This window comes from Rhinolophus hipposideros (assembly GCF_964194185.1).
Source record: "Rhinolophus hipposideros genome assembly, chromosome: 8".
Taxonomy (NCBI): domain Eukaryota; kingdom Metazoa; phylum Chordata; class Mammalia; order Chiroptera; family Rhinolophidae; genus Rhinolophus; species Rhinolophus hipposideros.
In genome coordinates, this window is record NC_138054.1 from 78,258,820 (window position 1) to 78,282,437 (window position 23,618).

General features: G+C 45.8%; 1 protein-coding gene across 1 annotated transcript in view; it reads right to left on the reverse strand.

The window, feature by feature from the left end:
• The window catches only part of MAN1C1 (mannosidase alpha class 1C member 1), a 128,006-nt gene extending 109,705 nt beyond the window's left edge, over positions 1-18,301 (reverse strand). The window contains exon 1 of the mRNA XM_081056340.1: positions 17,559-18,301. Coding sequence (XP_080912466.1) covers positions 17,559-18,098 — 540 coding nt within the window. The 5' untranslated portion in view covers positions 18,099-18,301. The remainder of the gene's footprint in view (positions 1-17,558) is intronic.
• Positions 18,302-23,618: the final 5,317 nt, after the last annotated feature.

Genomic DNA, 23,618 nt, shown 5'->3' on the forward strand with positions numbered 1-23,618 from the left:
CTGCTCCCTGGGCTCCATGGGCAAGCAGGTGCGGCAGAGCCAGCAGGTAAGAGGAAAAAGGAGAGTGGACACAGTTTGCTTGGTCCCTCTGCCACCTTCTCCTCAAATCTCTGTCTCTTCTTTGTCCCGAAGGCTCTGAGCCCTGTGCCTTTCAGTCCAGGTTTTCTTCGAATGGCTTTGTGCTCAAGACCTCAACCCCTGAACGCCACATGATGACTTCTAAATCTGCGTCTCATGTGCCATCGCCCCAACCCATACCAAACCCGTATTTCCAACCACCTAGATTTCACAAGCTTATCATTTTTATCAGGTCTAGAATTCAACGCTCCTCTCCCTTCCCAGATTTCTCACCGCCCTCACTTTCTAACGTCCCCGTCTACCCCAGGTACAAACCTCGGTCATTCCGTAGCTCCCCTCCCACACCCACACCTATGACACCTCCCCAGACCCAGCACATGCTGCTCCTTGCGTTTCTGCACATTTGCCTGAAATGCCATCCTTTCCCCCAAGCTCACACCACGCTAACACGACTCCCCAGCCCTTTGTTCACCCCTTTATTTGGGCACCTCCATGGTATTACAACTGTGTACACGTCCATTGCACCCAGACATGTCTATTGTCCCCATTGAGGGCAAGAAGCCTCATCTTTACATCCTCAGCGACTAGGGCATTGCCTGACGTGCAGTAAGAACAAGGTACGTTCTCTGGAAAAGTTGAAATGGAACCAAACAGATAAGCAGCAGGTTGTTAATATCCCTCTCACTGTGTATGAGTTCAACTACAGTATTTCACAAAGTCCGGTTTGGACCTGCTTGATAACTAGATTTCCAACGTGAATCAGCTCTGCCAATTCTGGCAGTCACGTGAAGGCAGTTCCTAGAAGAAAAATGATGGGGGGGAAAAAACAGCAGCTAAAAGGAGGTAGCACGGAAGATGCATGAAGACAAAATGGGGTTTCCGGAAAAGCCCCAGACCTTCTCCAGCCTAAGGACTGGCATCCACCTAGGAGAAGTGGCAGAAATGGACCCTTGCAGAAATGCCTCAGCATCTAATTAAACATTTCAGATTCCACTGCACACGGGAAGGAAATCCACGTCCCCCACGGAACCCTGACAAATGAGTCATTTCCAAGCAATCTATCACCATAGCATCTGGGTACCTCAGGAAGATGAAAATAAGACCAATACATAAATGAAAACCAATAGACAAACAATAGTCTCCCCACACAGGCCTCCAGGAAGCCGCAGCTACAGCCATCTGCCAAGCTCCATCCTCGTCACTGCTTTCTGCAGCCAGAGGCCTCTGAGTAAGCACGTTTCAGTGTACGATTTAACAACAGAAGGAAATTTCTCCTCTGAAGTCTGACTCTCCATTAATGCTCACGATGCTTTGAAGCTGGAATGAAATAAGTTCAGGATAAAACGGACTTGTTCTAATGCCACATCAGCCGAAGAATTTGCCAGAAAACGTTGGGACAGATTGAAGAAAGATTGCAACTTGGCACCGGTTGAAAATGCAAAGGTTTCTTGCATGGAAACAGCTCTCGAGGGGCCCATCGCTATGGTGTGGGGAGGACACTCACATTACCCCATGGCGTGTTCTCACCTCCTGCAGCTTCCATCGGAAGTGGCCTGGCTAGATTGGATCTGATCAACCCAGGACGGCGATTTTCAGGTTAAGGCACATCCAGCACCTGGCAAAGTAGATGATATGACATTGCAGACATTGCTGCCATGGGTTTGAACACCTGGGACTGGGTTTGGCTCGTCCACTTCTTCAATATCTCCTTTTCTCTGAGCATCTGTTATTGGAAGCTGAGGCCCAAGCAGCAATGTGGAAAGGCCGCTCTGTTTGCTGGAAAGTGGCAGAGGCAGCCACAGGAGGGAGGCCCATGGCCTTCTGGGAAATCTACTTCTGGGCAAGCAACTATTTTCATTTCAGAAGTTTATGTCCCACCTGCTTCCCCAAAAAAGATTTAGGTGGGATGGCAAATATTTATGCAGCTGACCAATGTTTCCCACCATCTATACATCTGTGTGCGGTGGGAAGTGATTCAGACACATGACAATGCTACGCGATGAAATTTCTTAAAGCCAGAGATTTATCTTTACTATTCCTTCAGCTCAGAGAGGCTTCAGTGTGTAACAGAGGTTCAACAGACAGTTGGCGTTGTCAATAGTTTTTCTTACAGTTTTAATGAATTCATGGCGTCTTTTGATCATGTTAACGGTATATACTCTTAACTCTGAAACTCAGTTTTAATTGAGTCTTTTCCCCCGTTCCTTTTTTTTTTTCTTACCTGATCCTGGTCTAGGTCTTAATAAATACAGAAAATTCCCACTGTCTTCCATAAGTGGGTAAAAGGGAAATCTAGCCAGAAAGGAGATATAGCCTAGGTAAAGACAAAACTGCCACAGATTAGTTCTAAAGCATGGCTGCATGTCAGAACCACCTGGAAGCTTTTAAAAATCCCGATGCTTAGGATGTACCCCAGACCAATTAAATCAGGGGGAGGAACTCTCTGGGGAAAGAACTCAAGTGTCAGTATTTATTAACATCCCCTGGGGTTCCAGATTCCAACAAAGGTTAGAATACCCTTTCTAAAGATTCACGAGACCAAGTTTTTTGCATACCTACCAAGACGATGACGATTTCTACTTTATTCCATCCCAAAGTGAAAACTCTTCCTCTAAATTATCACCCGAGAGTTTTCAGATGATGTGATAGAAAGAACATCAGCCTAAGCAGGAGAGGTGGTTTAAGTCAGTGCATTACGATTGAAACTGCCAGAGCCTGAAGCTGGTCACTGCCTCTGCAGGGTCTTCGTTCTCTCAGCTATAAAACGGAATTACTGTTGTGGGGATCAGCTAAAATCTTAAAAGGCAGCTAGTGCTCTACTGTGAATACCACAAACGCTAGGAATTATTGATCTGATCTGTCTATGAGGGGTGGGCATCAGCCTAGTCCAGCCCCTACACCCTCCAAAGTAGACCCTGGCCCCCTGGGGATGCTCCCTGGGGATTTAAAAGACAATGGGTGGTACAAAGGCCAGAGAGTCAGAAACCTTTTTTTTTCTAACATTCAAGACTTCAAATTCCAGGGCTGACAAATTGGAATTCTACTCCCACTGGTGCCAAGTTTAAGAGCACTTTACTCACAGGACAGAGAATCTTATTATGCTTTAATCTAATCCAGTGCCTAATCACAGGAAATGTCTACGTTGTTGGTCTCCGTCAGCCCCATCTGGACTGACGCCACCCTGGTACCATTCTTAGCTACTCAAGAATCGATAGTTAGACACAGACCGCCTAGCACGATAATAGGGAGGCTACTACACAATGCCACCTTTGAGAAGCATCAGTATGACGTCTCTACGCCTTATACAATATTACACACCCAGGAAGGCCTGTATCTGAAACTGCTAGAAGTCTCTAGACTGAGCTTCTATTTTTCTGTCAAAACATGAACCTTTGTGGGGCGGCCGAATGGCTCAGTTGGTTAGAGCGCGAGCTCTGAACAACAGGGTTGCCGGTTCAATTCCCACATGGGCAAGCGAGCTGCGCCCTCCACAAGTAGATTGAAGACAACGAGCTGCTGCTGAGTTGCCGGATGGGTGGCCAGATGGCTCAGTTGGTTAGAGCGCGAGCTCTCAACAACAAGGTTGCCACTGGACTTGGAGCTGAGCTGCGCCCTCCACAACTGGATTGAAGGACAATGACTTGGAGCTGATGGGCCCCAGAGAAACACACTGTCCCCCAACATTCCCAATAAAATTTATTTAAAAATAAAACAAGCATGAACCTTTGTCTATAGAGGGTTTCTTTATACCATAAAGTAGCAAAATTGATTATGTTTGATAGGCTGTTCTCTAAAAGGTCCAGTTCTAAAAACAAGAAACTAAAGTCTTTTTTTTCCGTGATTAAACCAAGGGGCATCTGGTTAGCTCAGTTAGTTAGAGCAAGAGCTCTCAACAACAAGGTTGCTGGCTGGCTTAATTCCCACATGGGATGGTGGGCTGCGCCCCCTGCAATTAAAGATTGAAAACAGGGCCCGCCCAGTGGCTCAGGCAGTTAGAGCTCCAGGCTCCTAACTCCGAAGGCTGCCGGTTTGATTCCCACATGGGCCAGTGGGCTCTCAACCACAAGGTTGCCAGTTCAATTCCTCGAGTTCCATAAGGGATGGTGGGCAATGCCCCCTGCAACTAAGATTGAACACGGCACCTTGAGCTGAGCTGCCGCTGAGCTCCCAGATTGCTCAGTTGGTTGGAGCATGTCCTCTCAACCACAAGGTTGCCAGTTCGACTCCCACAAGGGATGGTGGGTTGCGCCCCCTGCAACTAGCAACGGCAAATGCACCTGGAGCTGAGCTGCGCCCTCCACAACTAAGATTGAAAGGGCAACAACTTGACTTGGAAAAAAGTCCTGGAAGTACACACTGTTCCCCAATAAAGTCCTGTTCCCCTTCACCAATAAAATCTTAAAAAAAAAAAAAAAAAAAAGATTGAAAACAGCAACTGGACTTGGAGCTGAGCTGCGCCCTCCACAACTAGACTGAAGGACGACTTGGAGCTGATGGGCCCTGGAGAAACACACTGTTACCCATTAAAAAACAAAACAAAAAAAACAAAACAAAACAAGACTACTCCAGAACTCTCTAAGGTATGTGACAGACTTGGAGAATGACTTCTGAGAGAGTTGGAAAGGAGGAAGATTTGCTGATTTAGGTCAAGAACACAAGTACAGAAAAAAAAAAGTGCCAAAAAAGTGCCAAAATGGCTTCCTAGGAGATCGACATTTACTTGGCAATGTTTAGATGTAACCTCCGAAAAGCTCATTCCAGGAGTGAAAATGGGTGAGAAGGATTTTACATAAGAAATGTATAACTTTTATTCAACCCCCACAGACCCCAGAGAGACCAATACAATTAAAGGTAGCCTTTCCAATAAGATACTACATTTACTTCATTATGAACTTTCCTGAATGAGGGGAAAGAAGAGATCAGATCTCACAGATGCACCTTGGAAATCCTTCAGTCATGTATATTTATCTTCTTTCTGATCAGTAATTCTGAAATTTGACCTACACAACAGTTCTACTTCTTTTTTTTAATGTGGGGATTTACAAACCAAGTTTTAAAAAGTAGTCATTAGATTTAAGGTAAGAAGCCAGAGAAAATATTAGACAAGTTAAAAAATCCTAGGAGGAAATTCACATTAATGGAAGCTGCTGGAACATCACAAATACCAACAAACATATTTCTTTTTTTTTTTTTTAAGTTTCATTGGGGAAGAGTGTGTTTCTACAGAGCCTATCGGCTCCAAGTCGTCCTTCAATCTAGTTGTGGAGGGCGCAGCTCAGCTCCAAGTCCAATAGCCGTTTTCAATCTCGGTTGCAGGGGGCGCAGCCCACCATCCCCTGCGGGGATTGAGCCGGCAATCTTGTTGTTGAGAGGTTGTGCTCTAACCAACTGAGCCATCCGGCCGCCCCCCAACAAACATATTTCTACTAACATCTAAAAGCAGACAAGCAGAAAATGCACAAATAATTTAAGATGGCATCAACCAGAAATTAGGATCCCTTTTGAGAACTCTTGTTTCTATTCAGGGTGTGGTTTCAACACAAAATTATATTTCATGCATCCAATACCAATTACTAAGAATGAATAAGAATCTTTAACTATCTAAACTACACTAAAACATGTACGTTAAAGTTCATGCACTTGATTCAGGAGTCTTTAGAGACCTACTCAAAATCTGCTTATTTGTACTTTACATATAACACTAACAAGCTAGATTGAATGATTTCCTAGCCAACTGCAGGTTAGAAAATAACAAAATATGAAAAGTAGAGAATAAAGCAGCCTGAAGTAGATATCCTGACAGCTAAAACCAGTGACAGCTGACAGCCCAAAAGAAAAGGGAAGAAAAACTGCTTAAAAGCAGACAAATCTACAATCTCAAAAAAGTAATATTCACAGTTTGTCATAAAATTTTAAAAATGAGTAGACACATGTAGAAAAATGTGAGCCATAACCAGGAAATAAACAGTCAACAGGGCCAGATCCAATGATGACAAAGATGTTGGAAAAAGCAAACAAAGACGTTTTGAAAAGCTATTATAAATATGCCTTAGGGCTTAAATGAAAATATGAAAAAAATGAGTAAGCAGATAGGAAATACTGGAGAAACAAAAACAATGAAAAAATGTCCAAGTTAAAATTCTGGAAGTGAAAAAAAAATGTCTGAAATAAAAATTCATTGGTGGGCTTAATATCAGACTGGACACACACAGAAGAAAAGTTTAGTGAATTTGAAGATGGATTAATCTAAATTATCCACACCAAAGCACAGAGAGAAAGACTGAAGAGTAAATGAACAGAGACTCAGTGACTTCTAGGAAAATATCAGGCAATCTAACTTTATGTGTAACTGGAGTTCTAAATGAAAAGGAGACAGATTGGAGTAGAAAAAATATTAAAGACACATGGGCAAAATTTTTACAAACTTGAAAAAAATATCAACACAAGAAGCTTCACAAACCACAAGAAGGATAAACAATGATATCCACACCTAGGTACAGCAAGTCAAATAACTGAAAACTTAAGATAAAGATAAAATCTTAATAGCATCCAAAGGGAGGGGGAAAACATTATAGTCAAGGGACTATATTCTTACCGCTCATCAGAAACAATGCAAGGTACAAGACAATGGGTCTTTCAGGGCAAGAAAGGAACAAAGTCAACTTAAAATTCTATACAGCAAAAATATCCTTTTAAAATGAAGGCAAAATAGAGACATTTGCAGAAAAACAAAGCTCCAAGAATTTGTTACCAGCAGACCTGCACTGGAAGAAATGTTAAACTGTTTTTCAGGCTGAAGGAAAATGATACTACACAGAAAGTCGGACACACAAGAAGGAATGAAGTACACTATACATGATAAATATGTGGGTGAATAATAAGACTGTAATTTATTAACTTCTTTAAGAAAATTGACTGTTTAAAGCAAAAATAATACCAATGTATTATGAGGTTTATAACATATGTGGAAGCAAAATATATAACTACAATAGAAAAAAGCTTAAAAGAGGGTAAGTGGACATAGGCAGATCGTCAGACTAGATAATTTTTTTTAAAAAGAGAGAAAATTAAGCCCAAAATAGGAAGGAAGGAAATAAAGAGTAAAGCAAACCAAAAAAAACCCAATAAAATTTAAAAATAAATATTAAAACAAGATCAAAAGTCGGTTCTTAGAAAAGATCAGTAAAATTGATAAACTACTAACTAAACTACTTTTAAGAATGACACAGAGAAACCAGTTACCAATATTGGGAATAAAAGAGGGAACACCACTACAGATCCTACAAACATTAAAAGGAAAATGAGAATGGTGAAAACAATGTTGTTTCAATAAATTCCACAAACTTGGATGAAATAGGCAAATTCCTTGAAAGTGAAATTGACAAAGCCAACACAAGAAATAGGAATTCTGAATAGCCTTATGTCTGTTAAAGTAATTGAATTAATAATTTAAAACCACACACACACACACACAAAAAAAACATGCACGCACACACTAAACACACACACACACTCACATAACACAAATCCTCTAGGCCTAGATGGCTTTAGTGGTGAATTCTAGCAAATATTTAAGAGACAATATTAGTGTTCTACAAACTTCTTCAGAAAATAGAGAACACTTTTCAGTTTACTCTCTCAGGCCAACATAATGCTGTACCAAAAATCAGACAAAGGCTTTACAAGAAAACTAAAGACCAAAATCCCTCGTAAACACAGATGTAAAAATTCTTAATGCTATATTAAAAAATCAAATGCATGTTTGGTTTAACATTTTTGAAAATCAGTATGATTCACCATAGTGAGAGATTTCAAGAAGAAAACCATATGATGATCATTCCCATAGATGCAGGAAAAAGCATGTGACAAAGTTCAATCCCATTCCTAATCAAAACTCTCAGCAAACTAGGAATAGAACAGAACTTCCTCAACCTGATACAAGACATCTACCAAAACCTTCCCCTACTGGCGTGGATGTGAAGAAAAGGGAACCCTTGTGCACTGCTGGTGGGATTGCAGATTGGAGCAGTCACTATAGAAAACAGTATGGAGGTATCTCAAAAATCTGAAAATGGAACTATCTTATGTTCCAGCAATTCCACTCCTAGGTATCTATCTGGAGAAATCCAAAACTCTAATGCAAAAAACTTTATGCACGCCAATGTTTATTGCAGCACTATATACAATAGCCAAGCCATGAAACAACTGAAATGCCCATCAGTTTAGACGACTGGATTAAGAAACTGTGGTACATTTATACAACGGAATATTACACAGCTATAAAGAAGAAACAAATCTTACCATTTGCAACAACATGGATGGACCTAGAGAACATTATGTTCATTATGAACATTATGTTAAGTGAAATAAGTCAGACAGAGAAAGACAAATACCATATGATCTCACTTATATGTGGAATCTAAAGTAGAGAATAAGTGAATGAACTAATCAGAAACAGTTTTGGAGACAAAGGAAAAACTGAGGGTTGCTAGATGGGCGGGGGGTGAGGATAAGGGGGAAGGTGAGGGGATTAGAAAACAGTCGGTAACCACAAGATGGCCACGGGGTTTTGAAAATTATTTGAAAATTATTTCAAAATTATTTCAAAATTATTTGAACGTAATCAATAATGTTGCAAAGATTTTGTAGGGTATCCAATGGACACTTGTCCCATGTGGGAGACCACCTCAGGAATGATGTAGATGCCTGATCACTGCACTGTACACCTGAAGCTGAAGCTGAACAATAATAAATGTCAACTACAAGTTTATATATATATATATATATATATATATATATACACACATATACACATATACACGTATATGCTTACACGTATATGCTTACACGTATATGCATATACACGTATATGCTTACAAGAAGCGGAATACAGCATTAGGAATAGAGACAGTGGAAATGTAATGGCTCGGTGCGATGTCAGAGGGGTAGTGGATGGGGGGAGGGGGGTTCACACAGTATGAGGGATATAATGATAAACATCTAACCTCTAAGTATTACTTTGTCTTGTGCACCTGAACGCAATAAAAATAAATAAAGGAGAAAACAAAACAATCTTCCCCTAACATCACACTTAGTGGTGAAAGACAATGCTTTCCCTTGGTATCAAGAACAAGGCAAAGATGTCAGTTCTCACCATTTCTATTTAACATTGAACTGGAAGACCAAGCCAGTGCAACGAAGCAAGAAAAAGAAATAAAAGGCATAGTCATTGGAAAGGAAGAAGTAAAACAATCTTGACTCATAGACAACATGACTGTATGCCTAAAAGACCCTAAAAAGTCTACAGAAAAAAATTAATAAATGAATTAAATAAGGTCACACAAGTCAATATTTAAAAATTTATGTACTTCTAGGTAGTAGCAACAAACAATTGAAAAATAACAATTTAAAGAAAACCATTTACAATAGCATAAAATATAAAGCACTTAGAGATACACTTAATAAAAGATATTCAAGCCCTCTACATTGAAAACTACAAAACATTGTTCAGAGATATTAAAGGAAATCTAAATCAATAGAAAGAGATGTCACATTCATGGATCAAAGACCCAATATTGTTAAGATATCAATTCTCCCCAATTTGATTTATAAATTCAAGGAAAATCCAATCAAAATCCCAGCAGGATTTTTCATAGAAATTGATAAGCTTGTTCTCAAATGGATGCAGAAATGCCAAGGACCTATGATAGTCAAATCCGTTAAAAAAGAAGTGCAAAGATGGAGGAATCACACAACCTGCTTTGTAGACTTACTATAAAGTTCCAACATCAAGACAGTATGAACTGGCATAAAGATAAATCAATCGAACAGAAGAGTCCAGAAATAGAATCATATATATACGGTCAATTAAACTAACATGACATCAAAGCAATTCAATGGGGAAAAGAAAATTTTTCAACAAACAGTGTGAAGCAACTGGACCTCTAAATGGAAAATAATGAACCTCAACCTCTACCACACACCATTAATTTGAAGTAGACAAGAGACGGAAATGTAAACACTAAAATGACCAAGCTTCTGGAATTAAAAGGAGATGATCTTCATACCTTGGGGTAGGCAAAGATTTTTGTTTTTAAAGTACACACAGAAACCAATAACTATAGAAGGAAATGCGGATACACCGGACTTCATCAAGATTTAAAAATTCTGCTCTCTAAATGCCACCATTAAGAAAATGAAAAGACAAACCATAGAATGGGAGCAAATATCCAGAATATGTAAAGAATTTCTAGAATTTTATTGAATGATAAATAGCCCATTTTTGTAAACAAAAAAAAGGCAAAAGATTTTAACAGACATTTAAAAGGAAGACACAGAAATGACAAAGAAACACACGGAAAGATATTTAATATCGGTAGTTAACACAGAAACAAAACTGCAATGAAGCATCACTACACATCATGTAGAATGGCTAAACTTCAAAAGGTGGACAATAGCAAGTGTTGAAGATGCAGAACCCTCACACATTGCTGGTCTAACTACGGAAAAAGCGTTTCCAGGGGTGGACGATTAGCAAAGTTGGTTAGAGCGTGGTGCTCATAACACCAAGGTTGACGGTTCGATCCCCACATGGGCCACTGTGAGCTGTGCCCTCCTTAAAAAAAAAAAAAAAAAGAGTTTCCGGTTTCTTTCAAAGTTAAACAGCTATCTCCTCTATAAGCCAGTAATTCTACTTACATATTTACACAAAAGAAAGGAAAACATGCTTATACAAAGACTTGTACATAAAATGTTCAGAGTAGCTTTACTCATAATAGCCAAACACTGGAAACAACCAAAAATGTCAACAGCAGGTGAATGCATAAACAAATTGTGGTATATTCATACAACAAAATACATTTTGACCATAAAAAGGAATGAGGTACTGATTCACACCACATGGATGAAAGAAGCCTGGCACACAAAGGAAAGAAAAAAAAAGAACAAAAACAAAAACAACAACAAAAAGACACCTCACACAAAAAGGCACAGATTGTACTCTCCATTTATTTGGAGTTCTAGAACAGACAAAACCAATCTCTGGTGACAAAGCAAAACAGTGGCTGGGGGCTGGAGGATGGAGGACTGCTTTGGAAGGAGAAGAGGGGACTTTCTGAGGTGATGGAAATGCTCCGTATTTTAATAGGGGAGGGGTGTACATGGTTTCCTGCATTTGGAAAAACTGAGCAAACTGTGTATTGAATATCTGTGCATTTAACTATATGTAAATTATACTTAAGTATGTGGTACCTGTATCACAGGGTTGTTTGTAAATAAAACAAGACAAAAACACAAGAGATAGGGCTTGAGCGGCCAACGGTCTCCTCTATATGCCTCATCAGGCCCCGTAGAACACAGCTGCATTTTAGGGTGACCACCGAGTCATGGCAAAGGTAGAAGAAGGGGCGAAAAATCTATTATTCAGCTACTGAAAATGGTTGTTTAGTGAAAACTGCCCAGAAGTTTCCACCTGTAGAGCAGCTGACTCCCAGAACATGCCAAATCAAAGCATAATTATGGCTATCTTTTAAGGAGCACACTAATCAGTATGCCAAAGTTTCTTCTGTAAAAGTTACCACTAACGGTACTGCACTAAAACAGACGGACAACTGCCCTGGTCTTTAATTAATGAAAATTCAGAGTTAAGAGACACACTCAGACCCTCTGGCAGTAAGAGCTGGTCTGCCTGCCTGCCTGCTGAGTTTGGGGAGCTCACAATCCAAATCTTAGAAAACATCTTTCCTTCTCAGGGGAGGAAACACCTACAACTGGGCTACCACACTGAGGCCACAGCCTGTCACTATGGTCTCTGTGGCTTTTAGTCTCTTTGGGGATGGAGACACCAAGAAACAAGTCTGGTTTACAGTGAATCTCTGCATTTAAGAGAACCAAAATTATGCTACCTCAGCTATTAACAAGCTCCCAGAGCCTAATGGGGGTGAAGGAGAGAAGGGGAGGGGAACTTAGGTCCTGAGTCCTAAGAGTTCTTTGAGGAATCTCCAATTTGTTTCTTACCGTCATCTGCCATGAGAATACAGAGCTAACAAAGTCTGTTGTTTCTTTTCCCCAAATCACGCAAACCCTTGTGCATAAGGCCGTGGCCCCGAGGTAATGGGAAATCCAGAAGCCAGGGGCTCACTGTTTGAATGAGCCTGGTCTTTTTGGCCTGCAGGTGCACAGAACTAGAATGAAAATAATCCTTGGTTCATGGCATTCATCTCTGCTCCGTGCATGGCCCCTCTTTTCAAGAAGTATAATAAATGCTCATGCATTCACCCGAGGCAACTACGCTCCTGAACAGTGTCCATCATTGCCTTGCCAAGGTTTTCCTGAGTTGGCCAATGGAAGCAAGGCAGGGCGAGAATTTCCTAAAGCTCCCACCACCTCCCTTAGCACACACCCAGCTTCGGATGCAGAGGCAGGCACCTTCCCCACGCCAGAGGCAGTACCCCAAGACTGGGTGCCCACCTAGATTACCAAACCGCTTCCCTGCACAGGGCTTTCCAATCTACAAGGTTGATTTATTTTTTTCAATAAGAGAAAAGATGTAAGTCCCTTTGAGCAAAATATGCCTGATATATATCACAATATTTATTTTTGGTGGAGTAATGGATCAGTCTTCGGGGAAAGCTAGAGGAAAGGCATTTCTTGAGCTCGGATGTAAATCAGTCACTCTGAAAACAGCTGGGGAATCCATATTATTACCCCCCTGCTAACTACACTGTGAAATAAGCTGCTGACTTTTAAAAGTCATTGTACTATTTGTTTCTGGACCTAACACTAGAGACAGAGTTATGGATGTGAGGCTGGAGAAGTAACTGCTCCTCAAATGCCCACAGCTAATTCCCCGAAGTAATGGTGCATCTCAAAAGGAAAGTAGAGATCCTGCCAACCTGCGGGTATGTGCTTGACCACCTGGCGGGGACAGGTTCTAAGCTTTCCTTGCAGTACTCAGTTCTAAGGAGGAAGGATGAGGTGCCTGGCTGAGCTTAGGGTACCAAGATCTCCATACAACCTGTCTGTTATTATAGACCAGTCTTCCTATCGATAGTAAATGTATCATGAAGCAGGACAAGAGTGAAACTGAAGGACGGGGGGGCCAAAAGATAGTCAATGGACTTGCAACTTAACCAGAGCTCTTCAAAGGAAAGCTATTTAAATCTGAGGTGTTCCTAATATTAATTATCCTGAACATCTCACAGGCTCCGATTCACATGCTACAAAGAACACAAAGCCTTTTAATTTTCCTACCTGCCCCTGGCACTAGCGGCAATAAATCAGATATACAGAGAAACCCCACATGACTAACGAACCAGCCCATTAATGGGGAGTAAAGATCATTTGCCAAGATGACTTATTCAGACATAGTCACATATCATAACCAGCAATATCCTGGAGACTTAACACAGCAGGCACGGAAGGCAGGAGCCAGGGTACTCCCTGCCAAGTCGCAGCTACTCCAGGGTGACTCGGGCATTCTCCAGATGCCTGCTATCCAGGCATGAAAGATTTTACTCGTGGCTGTCCCCTCCCCACTCCCTTCAAGTTAACTTGCACTTGGAAAATTACTGCAAAGTCTAAAAGGCTTCTTGAGTCACAGAGCTGCTAAGTCCCGAACCTTGCTGTGGCCCCCTCATCTGAGACTCAGAATTCCAGGTACCCTTGGGAAAAAGGCTCAGCCTCTGCCACACAGCAACCGTAACTGCTAATTTATAGATCTTCACTGTAGCCATTCATTCAATTATCTGAGCTCCAACCAAGTATCAGACCCTACTCTAGCTGCTTGAGCAGATTCATAAACAAAACAGTAAACAGGCGGGAGTGAGGGAGAGAAAAGAATCCCCTAAATGCCAGTCTCTTCATTTTACCACAAAAACTGAAGCTCAGGGATAAATAGGAATTTTGCCCTAAGGTCAGAGTTGACAGCGTGTCTCTAGGACTTGAACCCAGGTTGGATTCTTAGAGGGAATGCCACTTATCATGGTACGTAAGGGCACTGGGCAGAGCAGATGTGGATGGGGGTGAAATGTAACCCACGTTCTTCATATGGGCTAGGGGCAGCCCCATTCCATTACTGTGTTCTACTGCCCCAGACTGCTCGGTTTCTTTTAATAAAAGCTCCCTTCACTGGAAGGGACGATGGAGGTTCCGGGGGTAACACCAACCATCATTAGTAGGCCCCAGGAGAGTTTGAATCCTTTCATTGGGATGTAACCCTGACAAGCTAGACTCCCAACTCTTATCGTGAGTGCGAAGAGTCTGTTGAACTTGAATCCATAGGAAACTCACCTATAGTCGAGGTCTCTAATAATTTTAACAATAATTGTCTACGTTACAGTCAGACCTGAAAGGGAAGGCTGCTAGCAAGCTGTGTCACATTCTCGCCAACCCCTTTACTCGTCATGATCCCAAGAGGAGACTCTGTCACTGCTCAATGCCATCTCTACAGTTCAGTGTTGGTGACAGCAATGATTAACTTCCTCCATTCTATGAACATCTCCTCTTGACTGGTGCTAGGGACACCACAGTCAGCACCAGCGCCATCACCAACAATTGCCACACACCACCGTCCCTGACTTCCTGGGGCTAAAACATGTTGAAAGCAGAGCTGGGAAAAGCCCAACTGCGAAGGAGCCCCTGAGCAGACTGACACTCTACTGAGAGGCCTGGTCTGGAAGGAAGAGTGAGTGGGACCAGCCCATGCTCCCCTCCCTCACGCCGTTTGACAGAACCGAAAATAAGGTCCAGGAAAAAGAGGCGGCAGCTTGCCTCAAGTCAGAAAGTTGACCATGGAGCTGGACTGTCAAACCCATGTTCTCTGGGTCTCTGCTTTCTACCACGGTACCTCCTCTAAGGTGCCGAAACTGCAAAGTGAGGAGAAATAGTTGGTCCTGGTGGTAGAGCAGTCCCTGCCGCCTGTACACACAGAACATGCAGGACCAACCAATCTTATCTTATCAGCCCTCATGCCCATGTCCAGCTCTCAAATTGAAATGTTCATAAATATACTTCGTTGATCTACAGCCCGGGGGTCCAGTCTTCATTCTCTCTCATTTATCACCCTCTCTGACTCTCTCTTGATGTTTACTTTCACTTTAAAAATCTCATCTTATAAGAACAGAGTCCTTTTTATCTGATGCTAGCTCCCCCTCTGCTCCTGGGGTCTAATCAATCCATGTTTGGGAACAAACAAGCCAGAAAGGAAAGCAACGGTCCCTTTGAGGAAAACAGGAACCTTTACAAAATAATCTACCCCTGGGCATGGCACAGAGGTTTACATGAGAGGGAAAGAAAGACATTCTCCAGCAATAGGCATATGTACCGCACATGAGGCGGGACACCAGGGAAGGTAACTGAGTTAACAGCTAAACCAAAAATTTTGCCCCATGTTATTCAGGTTATTTGGGAGGGTAGAGGGTGGGGGGTTCCAAACTCAAGAAGCCTGAAGAACCAACAGGCTTCAAAACATAGCAGAGTATATATACGCCCAGCCCCCTCCAATCTGAGGAGCTTAAAGTCTTCAAGATAGTAAGAGAGGGCTTGTTGAATATCCAATTCAGATATATGCAAGCAGGCCTCCAGCTATTACTGGTGCACGTGGAGATGCCAGATAGAAAGATACAGATATCTGGCAACCAACACAGACCTCGGCCCATCATGTTATTTTACACCCACCTGCAAAGCAATCTCCACACCTCCCACCACCCCCCAGCTGCTACACCAAGTTACCCCCGCAGCCTTTGCCAGCAAGGGAGGCTGTTTTTGTACAGAGGGGTAGAATCAAGTCCCCACTAGCCAGACCACCATGACCCCCGACCCCACGTTTTCAGAAATGGGTCACATATCTAGATGCAAATGCAGAAAGCGCCTCTTCATCCTTTGGGGAACCTTTTGAAAATCTACGGTAGCTCTGGAAACCCCATGAAAAACTGCATCCGTGCAGTTGATACGCAATTTCACTGAGGGTTGCTGCCCTCTGGGGAGGTCTGAAAGGGCAGAAAGGGCTAAAGTGCTCAGAGGCAGTTTTGAGAAAGGCAGCAGTGGGTGGTCCCCGTGAGTATTGAACAACACAGCTTCTTAAGCACAATGATGCCCCTTCCTTAGCTACTGCAAGTTCCACTCTTGAATGAACCTTTGAGATTTCAACAAGAATTTGGAGATTGAGAGCATGCACACACACACCAAACAAGGACTCATCTTTGTGACTTCCTATCTTGATGTCACAAAATGTCCGGTGATTACTAGTTAAGACAATCTCCAAACAAGGCTTAGCTGAGAAGGGCTGAGGAACAGCAGAGATAAGAAAAGAAGTGGGAGAGGTGGGCATTGGAAGGGAGGATAGTCCCCATGAGGAGAGAGGTACAGCTAAGCTCTCCTGGGCTCTGAGTAGGGCTTGGCAGGGCAGGTTCTGACCCTCACTGCCTGCTCTCCCTGGAAGTCACCCGTGGACCTGCTGACTCCTTTGCATCAAACCAACAAGTCCACACAAAAGCAGCCCTTTCCTCCTGGGTCCACAGTGAGTGGGGAGCATTCTCTGGTTTCTAGGGAGGAGACCCTGGCCCACTGCTAGCCCATGGCCCTCTCGTGGCCCGGGGGTGTCACTGCAGTCCCCTCTGCATTGCTGGGCAAAAACCTCAAGCAGGCAGTCTAACAGTGGTAAGAATACTGAGGTACCAGTAGCAGCTTGGCAACAGTCCTCAAGCCATGGTGAGGCTGTGCTTGCTTTTGATTTCTTAAACTAAGATTCAGACTCAGAGTGGTCTTTCTAAACCCCTCCCTGGTACAATCCCTACAGGGAACAAGTCCAAGACCTGCTTCATTAAGCCAACAACCTCAGCTTCTCTAACATTACCACCACCTTATTGATCATGTCTTCCCGCATCACATGCAATTATGTACAATTGTTCCAAAGCTCAATAGAAACAGTTAGCAAGAAGGCACAACATCCTCTGATTTGTAGGTTGCTGGCTAGATTACAAGACTTGCAGGATACCAAATTCCTCCTCTCCCGCCTTGATTTTCGGGTGGCAGATCCTACAGGGGTTTGGTGGAAGTCGAGACTTAAGTACACACAGTGAGAAAGAACATGACCCTCGGCCCTGTGCAATCAGAGAGGATGTCCATTAAAGAACCTTAGGAGAGACTGCACAAAACTCTTACCAGCAACTCCACAAAGGGAAGGGGTGGAGCCCACCTGGGCTGGGGACGGGACTGGAGAGCCAGAGCCTTGGGGTGGGAGGAAAGTTGGTCCAGGGATTCAGCTACCATCTTTCAGAGATGGGGGTCATTAACTGAACCCAGGGGTGGGAAAGTGAGCAGGGAGGCGTACAGGGGGTAAGTTTGGGAGGAGAAAAGAGAGTGCAGACAGTGCCTGGAGAGCCTAGAGTAGACCAGGGACCAGAAGTTGACTGGGGCCAGGGAAGTGGACCGGAGCACAAGAGGCGTGCTTCTTTTCTTTTGGGGGAGAGGAGAGTCCTTACCTCCTTGATTTTCTCCCGCTGGGTTCGAACTAGGCTCTGGGACTCCTCAATCTCACGGGCTCCTGTACCCAGGACCGGGTGGCGGAGGCGGCTCCGGAACGCGTTAAAGTCAAAGCTAAATGAGATACTCCCCTCCTGGGGTCTGAGGGCCGTCCCGCCGCTGCTCCGGGCGGCCGTGGCCTCCTCCCGTGGCCCGGTCGGGTGGGTGCGCCGCAGCCACCCTTTTCTGCGGCGGGTACTGGCTTGGCTGCTGGGGTAGTCCTCGCCGGGGGCGGGCGCAGCGGGGGCTGGGTTGGGGGGCGACTCCTGCTCGCCCGCCAGGGGGTGGCTGGCGACTTCGGCCACTACCTCCAGGCCGGGCTGCTGTGTCCGGGGGGCCAAGAAGAGGCGCTTGAGGCGTGAGGAGTTGGGCAGAAGGAAGAGAGCCCCGAAGCACAGGGTCACGAGGCCCGAGAGGAAGAGAAGGAAGAGGAATTTCTGCGGCAGCCGCAGCCCCCACGGGGAGGCCGGGACGAAGCCCGGCACTTTCCTCATGAGCATCGTGGCCTGGCACGGAGCTGGAGACAGTCAGCTCCGGCCCGGTCCCTGAGGCCTTCGGAGTCCAGGCACTTGTCAGCAGGGGGCTCGACGAGGGGAGGTCGTCGAGGGACGCCGCCCAGGATTGGGGTCCCAGGGAGTTTCGCCGCTTCGGGGACTGCCCCTGAAGGAAGTTCAGGGAGTTTGGAGCGGGTCCTCCCGTGCCCAGGAGGGGGCGCCGCGGCCTCAGCGGGGCCCGGGCGAGCCGGGCGGCACGGCTCGGGGCCCGGGCCCGCAAGGGCCGGCCGCGCGCAGCAGCCTTCCCTCCGGCGGCCGCGCAGCCTTCCTCGCAGCGGCTGGAGCCCGCGGGGCCCGCGCCTTCCCGCGCTGCGGCCGCCGCCGGGGCCGTCACATGCCGTCCGCGGCGCCCCGGCTGTCCGCGCGGAGGGGTGCCCGCAGGCCTTGTCCCAGCGCCGAGCCGCCCTCAGCCCCTCTGCCCAAAGTTTCAGCCTCAGCAGCAGTTTCCAGAGGGGGCTGGCTCTGGGGGCGAGGCGGTGGCGGGGCTGGAGTGTCAGCGGCGCTCTGAGAGCGCGCCGACCTGGCCGGGTTGCGACAGCGCCCGGGCTCGGCTATCAGGACACGTCCACAACTTTGCCCCGCCGCAGAGCGTGCACCGGGCAGAGAAGCAGGCACTTCTGAATCTGCGGGGGTAGGGGCTTCCCGGGCCCCCGTGAGCGGAGGAATGCCAGAGCTCCGGTGCGAAGCCGGACGCCGTCCGCCACCAGCCGCGGCGGCGGGGAGGCTGCAGCTGCGCCCGGGAGTGCGGGCTCCCGCCCAGCCAACTCGGTAGGGCTGCGGGTTCCCGCTGGGATCACCTGTTCCCGGCCCCCGCCGGCTCCACGGAGCGCGCAGCCCCGGCTGCGCCTCCCCCGCTGCAGCTGGCGTCCTCGCAGCGGCCGCTCCAGACGGGCCGCTGCCGCCGCAGGCTGAGCCGCCGCCGCTGCTGCCGAGCCTGCGCCCCACACGCGCGCACACTCGCCCGGCCGCCTCCGCCGCCGTCGCCGCAGCAGCAGCCCGGGCTTTCACTGAGAGAGCCCGCGGCCCCGCCTCCCTCCGGGCCACGCCCTCAGGCCACGCCCACTGCGCGCGCCCCGCGGTCCACCTCGGCAGCGGCGCCGCAGCCAGGCCTCACGTCTGGGGGTAGGGAGTGCGGAGCCTCAGCGAGGGGGGGGCGAGGGGGGGTGGAAACGGGACTCCAAGCCACGCCCCCTCCTCAAAAGGCCAGCGCCGCTCACATTTCCCCCCCATCCCACCAGCACCAATGGTCCAGCTGCGCGGGGTTGGCGAGGGCGGGGGTGGGGAGCAGAGCAAGGTCATTGGCTGCCTTGGAGGGATCCCCGTTGGGCCGCAGTCACCCATTGGTTAGTGCCCCGCGTTCTCTGGACTGAAAGCGACTGAGACCCCTCCAGACCCCGCCCTCACCACTCTGATTGTTGGTCCCCCAGGGGCCGTAGACCCAGCTAGTCTGGAGGGCTACGGCCATCGTTTGGTAACCTCTCACCCCGCAGTACCAGTCCAGGATTGGCAGGGAGCTGGGGACCTGCCCAGGGGTCCCCAGAGCTTCCGCAGGCGCTGCGGTGGTGCTGCTGTGAGGAAGGGGTGATTGAGAAAAGCCAGGGAGCTATGCGTGGCCGCGGTTGAGTCGTGTTAAGGCAGTGTGTCGACTGCACCCGCGCAGACCACTTCTCTGCCTTACTTTTCCCTCAGCGCAAAACCGGGCCAAGGCCCCTGGGTGGGGCAGGGAGAGATGGTATATGCAGCGGTGGGAGGGCAAGAAAGGAGAGAGAATAATGGTCGAATGCACTGAAGACCACACACATATGTGGCATGCATACCTAGATGTCAGCGTAGGTTTATGTACACGTGTGTGTCCCTTTGCATAAATACATATGCACTCAAGAGAATGCATGTTGGTGTGTCCTTGCACACATACACTAATTTAGGTGTGGACACCATGATTATACCAAAGCATATATAGACATATGTACGTACTAGTAAATTATTGACATGTGTACCTACACACATACCCACAGACACACAACAGGTAGGTCCAAAAACATGCACATGTGCACACTGCCAGGCATATATTTCCAGACACATGAGTCTCAACCTCAAGGCCCTCGCACCTTCCTTCTTGGACTTAAATCTCTCTGTGTCTTCCCTTCCTGTTCAACCTAACCCAGGGCAAAGCAACATTGTGCTGTGTGGGTCTTTCATGCAAAACACTTTATAGAGACAAATAACAGCAGAGGGAGAGACAAATTAAGAGGTGTAATAGGCAAGAGGGAAAATATCTGCTTTCAGCTGCAATTTAAAATGAAATGCAGCATTGACGAGACAGAAAATACTGCAGGGAGGCCTTTCCCGACAGAAGAATCAGCTCAGGCAGGCTCTCACCTCGTAAATCTTGCTTCTTCCCTGAGGCCTGCTATGGATGGGCTGTTGGGACTGAGACATCCTTCTACCTCTGGCCAGGCCACGGACAGCATACCCTTCCCTGATATTTAAATACCCTTGACACATAAATTTCAACTGAAAATAAAAAGCTTGTCTGGATAACAGGTGCAAATATTTTGGTCACTGGATTGAATAGTCCCTCCCAACCCCACAGGTTCTAATTCAGATGTTGCAGTCTCTGAGTTTGATTGGCAGGAGTCAGTTAGTTCCCGGGAACTATCAGAGAAAAACATGGGTGAGGGACCCCAAACACCTGGCTTGGACTCTTCTGATCCCCAACACCCAAGCAGCATCTCCTTACCAGGTCCCACATCCAGAAGGGCAGAACCAGGCAGGAACCCAGCATTTGTTGGTGGTACCCCACATTGTTCCACATTGAAAGTGTAGGGGAATCACTGTTCAGTCCCCTGAGAAAGTAGGACCCCGGAGAGGAGGTGAGGGAAGGCAAGGCTGAGTCTCAGAAGGACATGTCTGTTTGAACTGGCTGCTCACTGAGACGGTAACACCTGGACCAGTCTCAGGAATGCAGGTGAACCAGGGTAGAAAGTGGGGCTGTAGCAGGTCTGACACACTCTCCACAGACTCAGGCTACAAAAGCCATACCCCAGAGAGGACAACTCCATTTTAAACCAATGTCATGTTGGTGATTACACAGACTTAGTGACACCACAACCTCTGCAATCTCCCTAGTAAGTTCGCTGAAAACTCTGGAGGTCCCCATCCTACTCCATCACCTCTAGCCCCCATAGACCTCACACATACTATGGCTCTTTTCTCACTGGATTTTTAATATTGATATGTTGTCCCACAGCAGACACTGAGTTTCTCACAGCAGGGACCACAGCTTGTTCACCTCTCTAACTGCCCCAGGTCTTAACTACAATGCTTTGCACATGGACAGTGTTTGTTGAGTAATCAACAAATAAATGAGTGCGTAGACACCCATTTTGCAGATGAAGAAACTGAGGCTCAGGGAAGGGAATAATAATGAACTAACATTTTCTCTTGCTTCATTTACTTTTCAGAACGATTTTATGAGGTAGATACTATTAATAGCCTCATTGTACAGATAAGAACACTAAGGCTTAGAGAGATTTGGAATAAGTTAACGAGTATCTTCCTCAGTTTAATGCAGAAACTCAAGTGGAACTAGGCACAGAAATGAATAGCCATTAAAAAAATCTATTCTGTCCACAAACATTTATTGAAATTATATGGTAGGTGTCACACTAGTCTTGCGAGGACACAAAGATGAGCAAGACATGGTCCCTGTCATTCTTGATTCATTCATTCATTTAGCGAATAACTGTTTATTGAACACCTACTAGGTACAAAGGGGCCAGGGATAACAGCCTTAAATAAGGCAGATGTAAATTCTGTCTTTAGGGAATTTCTTGTCTAAAAGGCAACAGGGACCGATTCAGCCGGTCAGGAAGGGAACCACCAGTCACTGGGCACTCTGCTAACTAAGTGTTTCCCTCCCATCTTATCTGACACTCACAATGGCCCTCTCTGAAGTAGGCCTTGAGATCCCAGTTGAACAGATGAGGAAACTGGGGCTCAGGGGTTTGACATGACTTTTCCAAAGTCACAAGGGAATAAGTTGTAAATTTGGGAGAAAATCAGACATATGTAGTCCTAGGATCTATGCTCTTTATGTTGATAATATTAATAATAACTAAGATTAATGGGACACTCACTATATGCCAAGCTCTTATAGAAGCATGTTATAGAAGCTCACTTATTTGATCCTTACAACCACCCAATGAGACAGGTACTATTATTACTGACATTTTACAGAAGAGGAAACTAAAGTGCTGAGATGTTAAGGAACTTACCCAACGTCACACATCTGGGAAGTGGCAGAGCGGGTGATTTGAAACCAGTTGGTCAGACTGCAAAGCCCTTTCAGAGTCCATTGCTCTCCGTCTTATAATGCCATGAGAGCAGGTGCTATGGGGACATCAGGGCAGGGAAAGAGCACTGGCCTCAGGCAAACTTTTCACAGGCTGTTGAGAAGATTATATGAGCTCATTCAGTCATTAAATAAGTATGTATAAAGCACCTGTTATGTTCCAGACAATATACTAGGCTTTGGGGGATAAAATGGTGAGCAAAAATAGACCCATTGTTCCCATTGTGGAGCTTACAGTTGCATGGGGAAGAGGAGTTTAAACAAATAAGCAAGCCCCAAACAAGTATGCAAGCTGAGAGAAGAGAAAGGAAAGCAAGAGAAAGACTGCTATACTAACATGTAACAATTGATCTGGACCCAGACTCCAGGTTGGGTGAGAGGTGGTCAGGAGAGGCTTCCCCTAAGGATGAGTGGAGTGACCTAAGCAAAGAGGGATAGTCAGAACACCTAGACTGAGGGGACAGGATATGCAAAGGCCCTGAGGTGGAGGGAACATGGTGCTTTTGAGAACAGAGAAGCCAGTATGTCTGAAGTAGAGAGAATGATAAGGAAGACAGGAAATGTCACTGAGTGATTTAGGGTAGAAGCAGAAATGTGTGCAGAGGTAAGTGGGTGGGTGGATTCATATTAACATTTTAGAAAGGCTACTCTAGCTACAGTGTGAAAAACAGAATGGAAGGCAGGAGTGAATGAAGTGGATACCTTTCAGAGGATATTGCAAGTCTGTGGTGTCCTGGACTGGGGAAATGAAGATGGACAGGACCACAGGATCCAAATCATATTTAGAATCCAAAATCGATAGGACCTGGTGATGGCTGGAAATTGGACGTTGATAGAGGGAGGCGTCTGCAATGATTCCCAAGTCTCTAACTTGCCTGGGGCAGTGGCATTTGTTAAGATGGGAACAGTGAACCAGGCTGTAAGGAGCTTCCTGTCTGCTCCAGAATGAGCTGACTAGTTGGTGCAAAATCCGAATTTCAAATGGTCATTAGTCCCATTTAGAATCGAAGACTAGAAATAAAAGCCAACTTCAGAGCCAAGAGATAATCATCAGGCAGCTTCCTTAACAGCCTCCAGACAAATTCAGCTCTGGGCAGGAGAGACACTGATGA